The sequence below is a fragment of the Anser cygnoides genome, chromosome 4 (genome assembly GCF_040182565.1).
Source record: "Anser cygnoides isolate HZ-2024a breed goose chromosome 4, Taihu_goose_T2T_genome, whole genome shotgun sequence".
NCBI lineage: Eukaryota > Metazoa > Chordata > Aves > Anseriformes > Anatidae > Anser > Anser cygnoides.
In genome coordinates, this window is record NC_089876.1 from 73,026,629 (window position 1) to 73,040,904 (window position 14,276).

The following is a 14,276-nucleotide window of genomic DNA, read 5'->3' on the forward strand; positions in this document are numbered from 1 at the left end:
GTGTATCACTCCCTCTTGATGTTTGCCCCTTACTGAGACAGTAAAAAGCAGCAAGAATTCTTTCTTGAAAAAAAGAAAAAAACACTGTAGTTTTAATTTCAGGGCAAGGGGGAGACAGATTTGGCCTGACAAACAATGGCTGTTTCCATGTAGGGAGTTTAGCCTGTCCTAGAGCACCAAAGCAGGTCTCAATTACATGTAAAAGTCCAGCTTAAACCTTGAGATCCAGATCTGGAGCTCCTGCTCACCAAGAAAACTGTGCAGGCACACAGAAGTACCATACTGGTGCTCCAAATCGCACAGCCTGCCTTCTGAGTTGGAGTATTTTCTAGTTATGCTGATTTAATCAAGAAAAGCCTTCAAGCCATATTTATGCACGTGATCAGCCTCTTCCACTTCTCCCTCCTCATTTCAGACAGCTTTATATGGGAACTAAGTCTAATCAACAAATTTTGCAAGGATCTGTACGTTTTTTCCCCACCTTAGCATCTCTACCTTTACAACCTGCTACCTAATGCAGACCCCTAAACTTTTCTCCTAAAAGCTCCCACTCCACGGATGGTCCCATAAGGTGTCAGAAGACAGACGAGCAATTCATCGCTCATTCTCACTGCACTTGCATATAACTCTGCTGCAGGTAGCAGGAGAACCTGGAAGTTTATTTTCCCAAGTACCTACTGGCATCATACCATGAACGCTCCCAATAAGCCTTAAGACCACATTATTTAACATAATACAACCAAGGAGGGAAGTAGACATTTTGTACGATGTTAGTTTATTTTTAAAAAGTCAACAGAAAAAAAATGCTTGAAGTGCTTTAAAAAAAGTCAGTGAAACTTTTTTTCGCCTGCTACTGAGCAAATGTAGCTTAAGTTGCTTGGGCTTACCACAAGCTCTTTAGTACGTACTCTTTCTGTGCTAACAATGTCCATGCTACTAGTTGGGTGTGGGGGGAAATAAAACCAGCTGCTGTGGATTACTTTTTTTTTTAATGGTGCAAGCCCAACTGTAGCGTGCCTGAAAACACTGTGAGACTGTGAGCTATATAGTGCATCCATGTATAGATAGCTTTATTCATGCCCCGCGTTTATTGCCCCCCCCCAGCTCTCTGTCAGGTCCATGACTCAGAATGCTAATTGCCCAGTTTTTGTTCAGGCCTGGCCGCCTGGCTGTCAGGCCAATTCTGCTGCCTGTTTGACAAATGAGCTCTTTCGCCTCCCTGCAAAGGAAGGTCACGAGACTGTACAGTGTGCTTTTTTTTTTTCTTTTTTCTTTCTTTTTTCTTTAAAACAAAGTTTAAAGGGGAGAATTCAAGCCAACCTAGCTAAAGGAAACCAGCCACCATATCCACAGATCTACCACAAACAGCTCTTACCCAGCAGCAAATAGGACTTCTGTAAAACGTGGACTACTTCATTACATCCTGCATTTTTAACACGGCCTTGTACACTATCTTTCTATCTTAAAAAAGATTCTTTGACACAACAAAAGTATATGCAAGTTGATGGCCAGGATACAGAGCAACACAGCTGGATATAAAGCCAAATGACTCAGGACAGAAGTAAAATCCTCTCCACCATCATATCACCTCACAGTACAGAAGCCCTTCTGAAGATCCAATCCTGCAAAAAACTTACAAATTTATGCTGTACAGTAGTACCACTAAGTTCTAAACTGATAAAAGATACAGTTCACTGGGACGGCAGCAGCCTCCACAGAATCACAGGACAGCTGAGGCTGGAAGGGACATCAGCTTGGCAACGGAGGTCCTGGCACTGGGCACTGCTGACAAGAGCCTGGCTCCAGCCTCTTTGCACCCTCCCCACCAGGTATTGATAAGCACCCTGAGCCTCCTCTTCTCCAGGCTGAGCAGTCCCAGCTCTCTCAGCTCCAGTTTCTTCATTATCTTCATGGCCTTCTGCTGGTCTCTCTCACAGTGGGGAGCCCAAAACGGGACCCAGCACTCCAGGTGTGGCCTCACCAGCGCTGAGTAGAGGGCAGCAATTGTTTGCCTAATGTGGGCCAGGATGCCAGCAGCTAGCTCATGGTCAACTAGGAGCCCACCAGGATCCACAGCTCCTTTTCTGCAAAGCTGATTTGCTGTCTTACAGTACGCCATCACAACAGACCAGGATGCCCAAGAGACATGCGGCAAGAACAACTCCGCAGGGGCTGTAACTGCTCTGCCCCCCCCTTAGCCCCATGAGGCCTACGGGTACCTGGCACTCGGCCCTACAGCTTCTGGCCATGTACTGTCCCCTAGAGAGCTGCATGAAGAAAAGGTCCCGAATTGGCTTGCCACAAGGCCGTGCTTCCATAATTCCTGCTACAAAAAAAAAAAAAAAATCAAGCCTCTCTGTGCTCAAGAGCATTGCAGTTCACCCGTACCTATACCGCATTTTGATTGATGCGACCACAAACTGAAGCAGTACACACTAAGCACCACAGGACAACAGTTGGGGAGAGATGATGCTCATTTTCAAGGAAAGACCTTTGCTTGCTAGAGCAAGAAACAGCATTTTATTTATTCATTTATACATAAAAACCTACCGCATATGGAGCCTGAGCTGATGCCTATTAAACTGCAATAGGTTTTATTTGCTCGTCTTAAAAACAACATGACATTTTTTCCCTCTTTCAGGATCTGACTACTGAGGGTTTAAGATGACACGATAACAGATGTCCAGATCTCAAGTAAAAACATGAGCTTTGGCTTCTGGTTATTAACAATTATGAACTCAAAGCATTTTTACTTGGAAGTGGGGGTGGTTTCGCATACAGAAGATATGTAAAACCTAACAAGCCATCTTTCTGCTCGAACAACCTCAAGCTGTAGGGGTGGTGTATTTTAGACTACACAAACTAGACTATAGCTCATTTCCCTTTACATGCTCATTTATTCTAAACAGGAATCATTTGTGTTACCACTGGAATGATACAAAAATGTTAAAAACTTGTCTGGGAAGCCACTCTGAAATAAAGTACTTCTCTGAGGCTTAAACGTAGGCATCATAAGCTCTGTGAGTATGCTCAGAGAATTAAATTAAACATGTTTTTACATTTTGCTGAGTGACAGCACCCCTTTCCAAGCCATCCAACATGAGCATCATATAGTAGGTAAATATACATGTATACACATACATACACATTATATATATAAACACAAACTTGCATATATGGGTGTATACAGTGCAAGTTAGTTAATACCCTATTACTAGCCCTGAGAAACACTATTTGTAATTATCAATAACCAAGGCACATGCACAGAGCAATTAGATTTTAAATCAATAACTCACTTCTGAATCAGCAAAATTTGTCCTCAATTTAAGTGGCAAAACTCCAATGTTTCCAATGTGTTGTTTTGTTCTGCTGCAAGCACCAGTTATGCCTGAAGTGAACATCACTTTGGAACTTACTTTGTTTTCCATTAGAAAAGAAAAACATTATGTAACTAAATATCATAGTACCATTGCTATCAACTATGTCTTATTATTTTCAACTCAATTTTTTATTAAACGAAGAAGAAAAGGAAACTCCTGGCTTTAATTTTAGCTGATATATTATGGCCAAGCTCTTCATTCAGTAACCCAGTACATACTGACTTGTTTTGTGTATTATGCTTTGATACTTTATCTTCTTCCCAAGTTCTGCAGCAAGCAAGCTAAAAATTAGGCTCTGGTTCACAAGTGGGTTCTCTTTCCCTGCCCTTATCTCCCCTTCTTCTCATTTCCAAGTTGATTTTACAGTCTCGAAACAGAAAGCCAGTGGACAACTTCATTTGCATAAGGAAAAACAATTGTTTTGTCTCAGATCTGGTTTGCTTTTCCTTAAAAGGAACAGCAGCTAGCCTGCCACGTTCAGGCAACGAGGCTGGAGAGGCTCGCTTTCAAGAAGCTGCCCCCTGAGAGGCGCAGGCTCCCTCTCCCTTCCTGGGGCCACGTGCAGCAGGGACACGCTGCCAACACCGCCTTCAGCAGAGCGATCTAGCGCCTGTGCTGCCGTTGGAGCGCGCATGGGTTGAAATGGTTATTTTATGTGCAAGTGTCAGCCATGATTTCTTGCCAAAGCGTTCTCAGGAAAGATGCCAAGGATCTTCCTTTAGGTGAGCCAAGCCAAGGTTTTATTTGACAGAGAAGCTTGCTTTTGTTGCAGTAGAAACTGTGTGGACACACAAAATGTGCAGCATACTGCTATTCCAGTATTTCATCAGAAAAAAAGAAATAAGGTGAGTTTGATGCCACATTCAACTTACCTTTTCATTCCATGCCCACAATCCGATGCCAAGAAACGCTATGCCAAGGAACTAGAGGGAAAAGAATATATATATCAGAATAGGAACTACAAATTTATAGATTTATTTATTTAAACATTCATATTACCTCATCCTTTATGTTGGATAATCAATTTTATCAGGACTTCGGTAGCTTAGCAAGAGTTTTAAAATATGCATATAGTGTTGGGTTTTTTTATTTATTTATTTTACAACTCAACCAGTAAAACTGAGGGGACTTTTAAGGTTGCACAGCTCATTCAGGGATGTTCTACATACAAATAGTAGATACAATAAATGTCACTTTTGCAGCATCACACAAATAAGGCTTCTTGGCTTGTCAGACTGCCCCAAGGCAAACTTCACAAGCAAGCAACACATTATTTTGCTGTCGTATTATCCACCACCCGCACAGAACAACAGTCCTCACACCTCTCACAGACCACTCATTAAGAGAAAGGGATTAAAAGAGAGCCCTAAATATACTTTTACTATCAGTTTTAGCAATATTATCCAGAAACACAGAAAGATGTTTAAACATAATATAACACCAGGTTTGGAGAAGGAGGGGGGTGGGGGGATTGACTTCACAGGTCTGAAAGAGTAAGAATTTTTAATAACTAAAGCCAACATTTACTAACCCTTTTCATACTGAACGTTTCTGTATTTCATAAAGGAATGTATGAAAGACCGTCCTTTCTCCACCAAGGGATTCAAAAGTAGCAAACTCAAAAAAGAAAATGCCTTCCAACAATGACGGAAAGGGGAATAGTATCTAGGTTTGCTACATCCCTGTATTCTCCACTCCACTGAGTAATTTAAGTGTATCATTGCCCTCCAAATACTACAGGATTTCCATACAAAATCCACACAAAGGATCTGTGAAACAAGCAGAAAAGGCAGACTCCATCTCTTGACACCACCACTGTATATTTGGCGTGATACGGTACCAATCATACAGAATACTGAAAAAAACATATACTGGGAGGCTAAGCACATCTCTAAACATCCACCTGTCCAACTTTAATCCCTGGTTTTTTAAACCTAAGTGCTAGCTAAAAAGAAAATTACACACACTCTAATTTCAGGGCATGTAATTGAATGGTGCTTGAACATCAAACTTGTTTTTCCTTGTGGTTTCTGGACAACACCGCGCACAGATTTATTTTGGCACGTAGCACGTTTTCTCTTAAGATCTGCGTAAACAGCTAAGTATCCTAACGATTTTTCTTTGCAAAACAAGACAGAAATGTTTTTTTGTTTAGAAGTGGGAGGAGGCAGGAATATTAACTTTAAACGCTTTCCCAGAAGTGATTTCACCAGCTTCAAAGCAAGATTCCTTCTTTGTTATCTACACTAACTTTAAGTGGCAATTCTAGCTTCCATACCACAAGAATTTCCATACAGCGTAACTCAGCATCAAGGGGATTATCCTCACTGCAATACCCTGAAGTCCCCCAATACCCCAGATATCTCTGTGGTATCTTCTGCAAGCGTGCTCTGCCTGCCCAGCACTACTACACCCCGCCAGCTCACCCAGAAGCACATCTATGCTAGCTGGAGTGACACTCTCCTTTTTGACTCGAAGAGTCACGACGGCAAATTTAAACAATACCACAAGGCAGCAAGGGATCTGTCACAAGCTTGGCTGTATTAAATACGAGGATAATTGAAAATTTTCTTGAATAGAAAAACAGGTCAAGAAAGTCTGCGATTTCAGCAGCCTTAATTGTCTATAAAATATAAAAAATGGATTAGAAAGTACAGTCTCCTGTGATACACCATGTGAGCAGGAAAAGGTTATCTTACCTGCATCAGGACTGTTCTTTCTCTGTGGTTGCAGAGCTTGCCAGAAGTGTGTATAATCCTTCTGACTGGACTGCTTATTTGAAACTTGACAAGATTAAGCTGCACAAGTTTCCAAATCACCTTCAGACAAATGCAGTTAAGTTTTTTTTTTTTTTTTTTTTTTTTTTTTTTTTTTTTTTTTGCCATATCAAGCTCCTTTCCTTCTTTCTTACACAGCCAAAAGTAGCAAGGACGAAGGAACAGGAGTGGGGTAAAAGAAAAGTCATTTTAAAAAAAAATCCATAAACGCATTCGGAAGCGGCGAATTTTTACTTTTAGAGAGATACAAAGCACTACGTTTTGCAAGGAGCTTAATATAGTTTTGAACAGAGTGAGCACAGAAAAATAAAAAAGAATTTGATCAGTGCACACATATGTAACTTAACAGCCATACACATCAGCTGCAAGTCTGTCTCAGATCTACCAACTCTATTAAATTTAATCCAGTTAAGTGTCCTTATTCTTCACCAGATGTTGAGAGATACAGGGATAAGGTATTACCTCATGGGTTGCAGAAGGTAACATAGTAGACTATACGGGTCTCAAGCCAGACTGATCTCATTACTCAATCTGTAAACCGAGAGGAGAATGTACAGTACTAAGCTGAAGCACCTAAAAAAACTGAGATTGTCAAGCTTCTGGCAAGCCTGTTAACAAAACCCAGGAAACTGATTCTCTTGAAAACTCTCCGAGAGAACGCACAGAATTACTCGCTGCTCTGTCCTCTTCATATTCCAAAACAGAAATCTCTGTCCATTGCCTTTTGAGCAGCTGGTGAAAAAGGAACAATGGTCAAGACCCATTAGGAGAAGAAAGGGTTTGGGATGGAAACATGAAACAGGATGCTGTACAAGTCAAACACTTACTGGCATCCAGAATACAGGATTAGATAAATTAATGGAGGATCCACAGCTAACGAAGAGTGACTTTGACATAGCTTCTGGCTCAGAAAGTTTTTAAACCAGTGATTATCAGGAGAAAATAAGCAGGAAGAGATCACTGTATTGATGCTTTGTTGCTTGAACACCTCCTTCCCTAGCCAAACTCTACTTGCATCATTTAAGTCAAGACACTGAGCTAGGCATGCCGCCGACCTAACCCCCTAGGATCACTCCCAAGCAATGCCCACCCCTCCACAAACAGCCTGCTGTAGGGTGAAGCTCCGAGGAATGCTCTCAGTAATCCCCTCTGGCACGAGAGAGATGTTCGCCAGGAGCCTTGCACCTCTCCCCAGGATTAACTCCGGCATCTCTTGACAATTATGAAAAACTTTTGTGTAGCCTAAGAGAAGTAGAAAGTGCTTAGCAAAAATGCAGAGGGATTTTTGCTGTTAGAACCAGAGGTAAAGCAGGATGCATATCCTGCTTATCTTGTAATCCTTCTGCAGATGGCTCCGAGAAGGTCTTATTCTGCTTGCTTGTAACCAGAAGGAAAACTTCTTCACATCCTAAGCACGTGGGGAGAGGATGACACGTATCCACATCTTCTCAGTTAAGTCTGGAAAATTTCATTCACATCCTTTAAATTATTCCAATGAGTAATAAAAAGGTGGAAGTTGGCCTCATTATCTACAAAACACTATACAGACAAGGACGGCCTCAATCCTCCACAGACATCTAGTAAGACCATTTCGCCTGACTGTAAATGGTCACCGGATCTGGGACAGAGCTCGTAAAATCTTGATTTTTTTTTTTTAAACAGCAATTTGCAAGAAAACATTAAAATATTCCTCCAGAGTATTACAGCATCACAAAAAACTTGCACAATAGTACTTCTTGAGCCATAGGCTTTCAGTCTGTAAACATCAAATAAATGTGTTTAGATTTCTCTTCTATAAAGAGTGTAGGTATTTAAGAGCAGAAAGTGTAGCAATACTTGTGCTGTTGCCCTACTTACAAAGTTTATGTGCAGTTTTCAGAAGTGGATTGATCGATAAGTGTTTCAAGCTGCATACATCTTATTCCCAGTCTTGCCTGCATGGCAGTAAATGATTCTTTGTTGCTAGGGATACAGAACGGCATTTCATCTAAAGGATGCTGAGGTAAATAGCAATGTAAATACTAGATAAAATTTTAGAGGGAGATGAGCTTTAAGCAGAGCAATCAGGCGGTACTTCGTATACTGAATTTTTCATTCCAGCTGACATTCTTAAGTAACCTGGCACCGGCTTTCAACCAAAAGCCCGACAGCTGCAGACCAAGCGGCAAAAAGGTCTGTTAACATGCCATGTGCATAAACCAGCGTATGTCCGTATGTGAATGTGTTAGTAAAGAGTTGAGAGGGGAAGTGCTACGGCACGGCTGCCTGAGATTTACCTTCACCACATCATTACGAACGCACTAGCAGGAACATCTCAGACTTGCGAAAGTTCAGAACCAGAACTTCCTCACGATAGCATTTTTTTTTTCTTATTATTATGTTTTTAAGCCCTGCGTTGAGGCAGCACGTAGATCTGCCGGCTGCCCCAGCTGCCCCAAGAGCCGCGCGCAGCATTAGCGAGGAGCCTCGGGATCCTACAGTCGGTTCGGCGCCACTTCCCTGCAATATCCTGCAGCAATCCACGCAGCAAGACCTCCTCCCGCGTGACTCAAGCCAACGTAACGAGGGAAAGCAGGGCACACTATTTTACCGACAAACGCAGCAGCGATTGGGACGACACAAAGAGTAATATTTCACATCCTGAAATGTAAGCAGGGAAATACAGGGCTTCGGAGCCCTGCGCATATATAAAAGCAGCACTGACAAGTTCCTAAACAGCTCTAAAACTCCAGTGAATAATTTTTCCCTGAGCACTTCCTCTGCAGCAGTCTGTGCTCAGATCCACCCATAGATACTCTGAAGTCAGAATACTCACTGTTTTCTTTACAGGATTTTGTACCAAATCAGTCTTTTGGCTTTTCAACAGAGGGCAAAAAGGAGATTAATGCCTGTGTCAGCACAAGGCATTTACTGTTGTTTGTTTTTAAGAAGCTCTGACAGAGAAAAGGTACCAACACTGAAATTAAAGTTTCGTACGGATTTCTTGTGCTCTTCACACCACTGATGTGCACCCTGCTTTTAATATATCAATCTATATTCTTTTAAACAAATTAAGTAAGATACCCTCTCAACTCTCTTCTCAACAACACAGCTTTTGCCAGGACCAGTATCACAGAGGAAGACACCAGAAGTCTGCTCTGTTCCTTTTTCCCTCCTCTCCAGTTCCAGCAATGTTTCCGTTCCCAACACAAACGGGTACAGCATTTCATTTTCAGGTGGCTAAACACACACCGTGACTATGGGAAAGGCAAACTGCTCAAAACGTACGCACACGCTGACATATTCATGTTAATGCTTACAAAGAATGTGCTCACCTAAAGCCCATTTCTTGTTTGCTTTGAGACATTACCAGCCAGAAAACTCGATGTACTACAGTTGGTGAATGAAGATGCTGCGTAGGTGACTAATTACCATTTTGGTTCAAAGCGACATTCGGATATAGACTGAACATAGATTAAAAGACGTCAAATTCCTTTCCTTTTTATGTTCAGCTTTTAAAAATACATTAAACTACATTTCACAGATTACTGTCCCTGTGATACCTGTTTCCTCCCAATGCAAAACGCATACACGGAGAAGAAATAAATCCCAGTTTTCACACATTTTTTGCTCAGCTGTATCGGAGACATAACTGATTTTATAGAATCCCCCAAAGTAGAAAACCAGACCTGAGAACACAGAGAGAAAAGCTGTCTGCTCCATCTCGCACAACTCTTACCATGATGCTTTCTAATGAAGAATTAAGCTTGTACAGACCCCACTTTTCAATGCAAGGTACTGGAACTGTTAATGTATTTATTATTTGCACCAGTATGGGGTTTTCCATTTTGTTTGTTTTAAAAGTAAGCCAGATATACTTCACCCTCCCAAACGCACAGACATTTGCTATTATTTTTCTTATTGCCTTCTCCAGTTCTTTAATTGCAAAAGCAAGACATCTGCTTTGTGTTACAGTTGCTCTATGTATTTATTTTATTGCTTTCTGGTGGTGCAATTGTAAGTACTGCCAATCAGCTTGAAGCAAGAGTCCCTAAAGACTGAAGTCCCTCTCCTCTTGTCCACAGAAATTGATATACTGGAAAACAGAAAAAAAGGAGGATGAATTAGACTCAATTTCCCCTGCTCCAACTTTTGGAATAACAACTCCCCTCAAGCCTAGATAAACTAAATTTAACTCTTTCCAAGTTCCAGCGAGACTCTCCAAACTCAGGTCCTACGCGGGAAGACTGAGAAACTGCTGCATGCACCTTGCCGTGGGCCTCTCCCCTGGCTTTGCTTCAGGGCTGCGCGAAGTACCCGGTGGGCCTCTGCTCCTCCTGCCCAGCCCTGTTCTTGCAGCCGTACCACCTCCACCCCTGGCCCGGGGCAGGTCCAGCTCTGAACCAGAAACTCCCTAATGGCAAATACAGACCTACGTGGCCCTTGTGAATACGTGAAGTAAATCAATTGCTGATAGCCACTGCAGTGAGTGTTGAGGGAAGGAGGGAAGAAGGGGATGGATACAGGAGGGGATGTGGTAGGCGTTATGTGACGGCACAGCCACTGCTCACTTTCCAAAGACGCAGCCGGGCGCGCAGAGACCTGTGCTACTTTTGTAACACGAAACAAAAGCGTAACCTCAAAAGCTGTACCAGCTGTGTGCATGCATGTCTGTACATCCCTTGGGTTTTCAGAGAGATGCGGGGAAAGGAAATAAAGCCAAAACGCTATAGACAGGTATCAAAGTTATCTTCCAATATCCAGAAACAATTACTATGAGCCGTCCAGATACACGAGGGGCTGTGAAGTTCTTTATGGTTTTGAACCCTGTAGCCCATGCAATAGAGGGACACAGGCAATTGGTAGCGTTTTCAGCCACCGTCAACCCTCAACATTTCCCCTGTACTACACTGTAACTGCCCAGAATTAAAAATTACTGATTAAATATTAAGCATGGTTCTGTAGACCTCCCAGCGCAGCTTTGGGAGGCACAGATGGTCTGTGGACCAGAGCTCTGAAAAATCCTGTTCCAGACAATAAGGTAATCTAACCTGGCAGTTTCTCTTGTAGCTTCTTACCAAATCTAGAAGCTACCGCATGTGCCCTTTATGTATTTGGTTATTCACCAATTTAAGTCAAATTTTTACTTTATGTCAAACTTACACAAAGTTTTTTTTAGATACTTTTATACTACAAGATAGCTTTCTATTTTCCACTCAAGGTAAAATTGGCAGAAGTAGACATCAATTTGTCATTTCTGCAATAACATTATCTGGCAGGGGGTTGAGCAAACAAACTTGTGATTTCAAATTCTTTTCAAACAGGAGCACCGTGGAACAAACAGGAGGCAACAAATGGTCACAGCGCTGTTTACCTGAAGGCTTTATTCCTTGGCAAAAGTTCCACAGTTTGGCAGTCAACAAAAGCAGCCATAAAACAGCTGCCTGTCTAACTGAAACAGGCTGCTGACCCTTTGTCTTGTTTCCAGACAGCATCAAAAGCACCTCTATTATTCATCATTCTCCACAGAGGAATTGGGGGCTTGACTAAACATGTAGAGAAAATGCTCTTCGTTTCTGCAAGGTGCCCCTTCAAATCACGGTTGCTTAACACGATGCGGCGCTCTGGGGAGGTTCTGCTCCTGGCACCCGTGCTGGACTTGTTTTGGAGACTATACAGCGCTACCACTGCCATTCAATTTGAAGGCATTACGTTTGTTTTAAGAATAAATGTGTTGAAGAAACAGAACTATGTTGTAAGATTTCCAACTTACTATGAAATAATCTGTTCTCATACAGTATCAGCCCAGCCAACAGCATGAGCAGTATCTTCTAGGTCATATAAAAGGTTCATATGTTAAGTACGATCTTTTATTCCTGATTTCATTGTCACTTGGAACTACGTTATTTCCACAAACTCTAATTCCTGATGACTGCATTGCCTTTGCCTCCTGTAAGACCTTCCAGCTTGCACAAATGCTAATAGCTAATTCCTCCTGTTGAGGCATATCAGGGGGGAAAAAAAAGCATTACAAAATCTCTTCGAGGGATGTGGAAACGTAGTTGTAGTACATACAGATGGCTCGCTAGGAGCAAAGCTATAAAAAAGAAGTGGCGCTGCCTTACTAAGAGCCTCCTGCCGCAGAGCTGTGCTCTTGCGGTCAGTCCTTGCCCACCGCTCCTCCACGATGAGCTTAGAAATCAAGTCTTTATGTCATACGTCAGTTTCCAAACAGGGTCTCTCATGAAATAAATAAATAAACACACGGCAACCGGATTTGCTTTGGCTTTCTGCATTCACCCATCATTTTAACTTAGTGCCAGAGTGCAATTCCTCCTTACATGGGAAATTGATTTCCTTACTTCCTGCTCAGCCCCAGAAGGATTTCCAGGCAGAAGGTATATCAGAGCACAAAGCAGCTTCTTAATAGGAAAAAAGAATCCTGGGCAAGTTTTCATGCTTGTTTGGGCACTGCTTTAAAAGAAAACACACAGTTTTTAGCATCGGGTGCCGCAGAAAATCAGTTTCCCATGGAACATTTGTCCTACGCAGAATCTCAAGTGGGACCTCTGCAACCCACAGGGTCTCAACGCAAGCCTTCCAGGCAAAAGCTGCTATGTTTGGCTCATTTGGTTCAAAGTTAATATGACTCTGGAGAACTCTGCCTTTAAGAGTCCCACGAGACCTTGTTGAACAGTGCTGCTTTGGGCACGCTGCATGACAGTGACACGTTAGGGCACAAACTGAATAAAAACAGCAGGCCTCTGTCAGACTGAGGGGCTCCAAAGGCCTCCTGAGTACCCCAACTGCAGACTTCTCGCCCCTAATATTCAAGTCAAGGCTAGAAGTAGATGAGGCAACCTGTGCTCTAACGACCCGTGATGGAAGTAGAAACGTGCGCACACACAACAAAACCTTCCTCAACATTGCTTGAAAGACTTCATCTCCTGAAGGAGTAACTCCACGCTACAAATACAAGTTTATTCTAGTGGCGCTTTTATATAGCAAAGATGCACCTCAGCTGTTAGCCAGAGACAATTAATTCCAGCTAAAAACACCAACGTAAAGAAGGCAGTCTGGTAGGGCCGGGGTAAAAATTTGCGCACAAATGGAGAATGCGTGCAGCATTACACTGCTAACCCGGAGCTCAACACCTCCCTGCCTGCTCTGCAATTTGAAGCCAAGTTAGCTGAGAAAATAAACATTTTGCAGCACAATAGCACTAGCCTAACACTGCAGAGAAAAAAACAGCTTAGTATCTTAAAAACATTACTGCAGCTTTACCCAAAGGCAACAATTTTGGTTTTACTTTCCAGCCACTGACCGTGACAAACGCACAGGCAGCAGGAGAGGAGACAACCTGAAAGGCATCAGCATGCTTTCCCAGAAAGGGATTTGGAGAGGAAACCACTCTTAACATAGTTCCTCCAGCTTTCAGCTCTGCTTTTGTTTAAGAGCACATATATTTGGAAGCCACTTCCAAACTCTCAAGAAGTAAATGCAAAGAACAAAAATGTCACTGAGCAAGGAAAAGCAACATCAAACAACTTTTTCCTGTTCCTTTTCAAAAACAACTGAATTTGTGTCTTGACTAATATGCCCAAGAAAATGCAGAACAGTCTGCTTGCTTTCTCTTCCATTTCAAAACACTTCAGAATGGGAAGTTTCCCCCTTAATCTGTATCTTAGTTCATCCACTACAAAGTAAGAAGTCTTTTAGAACATAAATTAGTGTCCTTTTTGTTTTGCTTTAGTTTTTGTTTGGTTGTTTTTTCCCCTCATATTTTTAGATACTTCTTCACTTGAACCGAAACATCAGGAGACAGGAAGAGACCTTCAAATCTGGTCCTTCCCTGCGGCACAAACATTGCAATTAATCTGTCTTGGGCTACACAGAGGAAGAGCGAGAGGAAAAAAAGGTCTTGGGCGACGCACAATCGGTGACAAACTGTCACCACCACGGCACAGCTATCAGCAAGAATCCTTCCCCAATACCTCATGTCCTCCTCGTAGTGAAGAAAGGTGACCACAAACAAACTGGAGCAGTAGGAGGGCTGAACATATGGGCCTTGCAGATGGCATGGAGTTTAACTATCCACACACAGTATCGTATACTTCAGAAGTAAGAAAATATCTGCTCT

The 14,276-nt window shown here is 42.3% G+C and overlaps 1 protein-coding gene across 2 annotated transcripts in view; it reads right to left on the reverse strand.

Annotated features, from left to right (window-relative positions):
* TSPAN5 (tetraspanin 5) overlaps positions 1-14,276 on the reverse strand; it is an 83,854-nt gene that overhangs the window by 19,056 nt on the left and 50,522 nt on the right. Inside the window, exon 2 of one of the 2 annotated variants that reach the window (XM_013201078.3) lies at positions 4,253-4,303. The exons of the other annotated variant lie outside the window; for it this stretch is intronic. Coding sequence (XP_013056532.1) covers positions 4,253-4,303 — 51 coding nt within the window. The remainder of the gene's footprint in view (positions 1-4,252; positions 4,304-14,276) is intronic. 2 annotated transcript variants of the gene reach the window in all.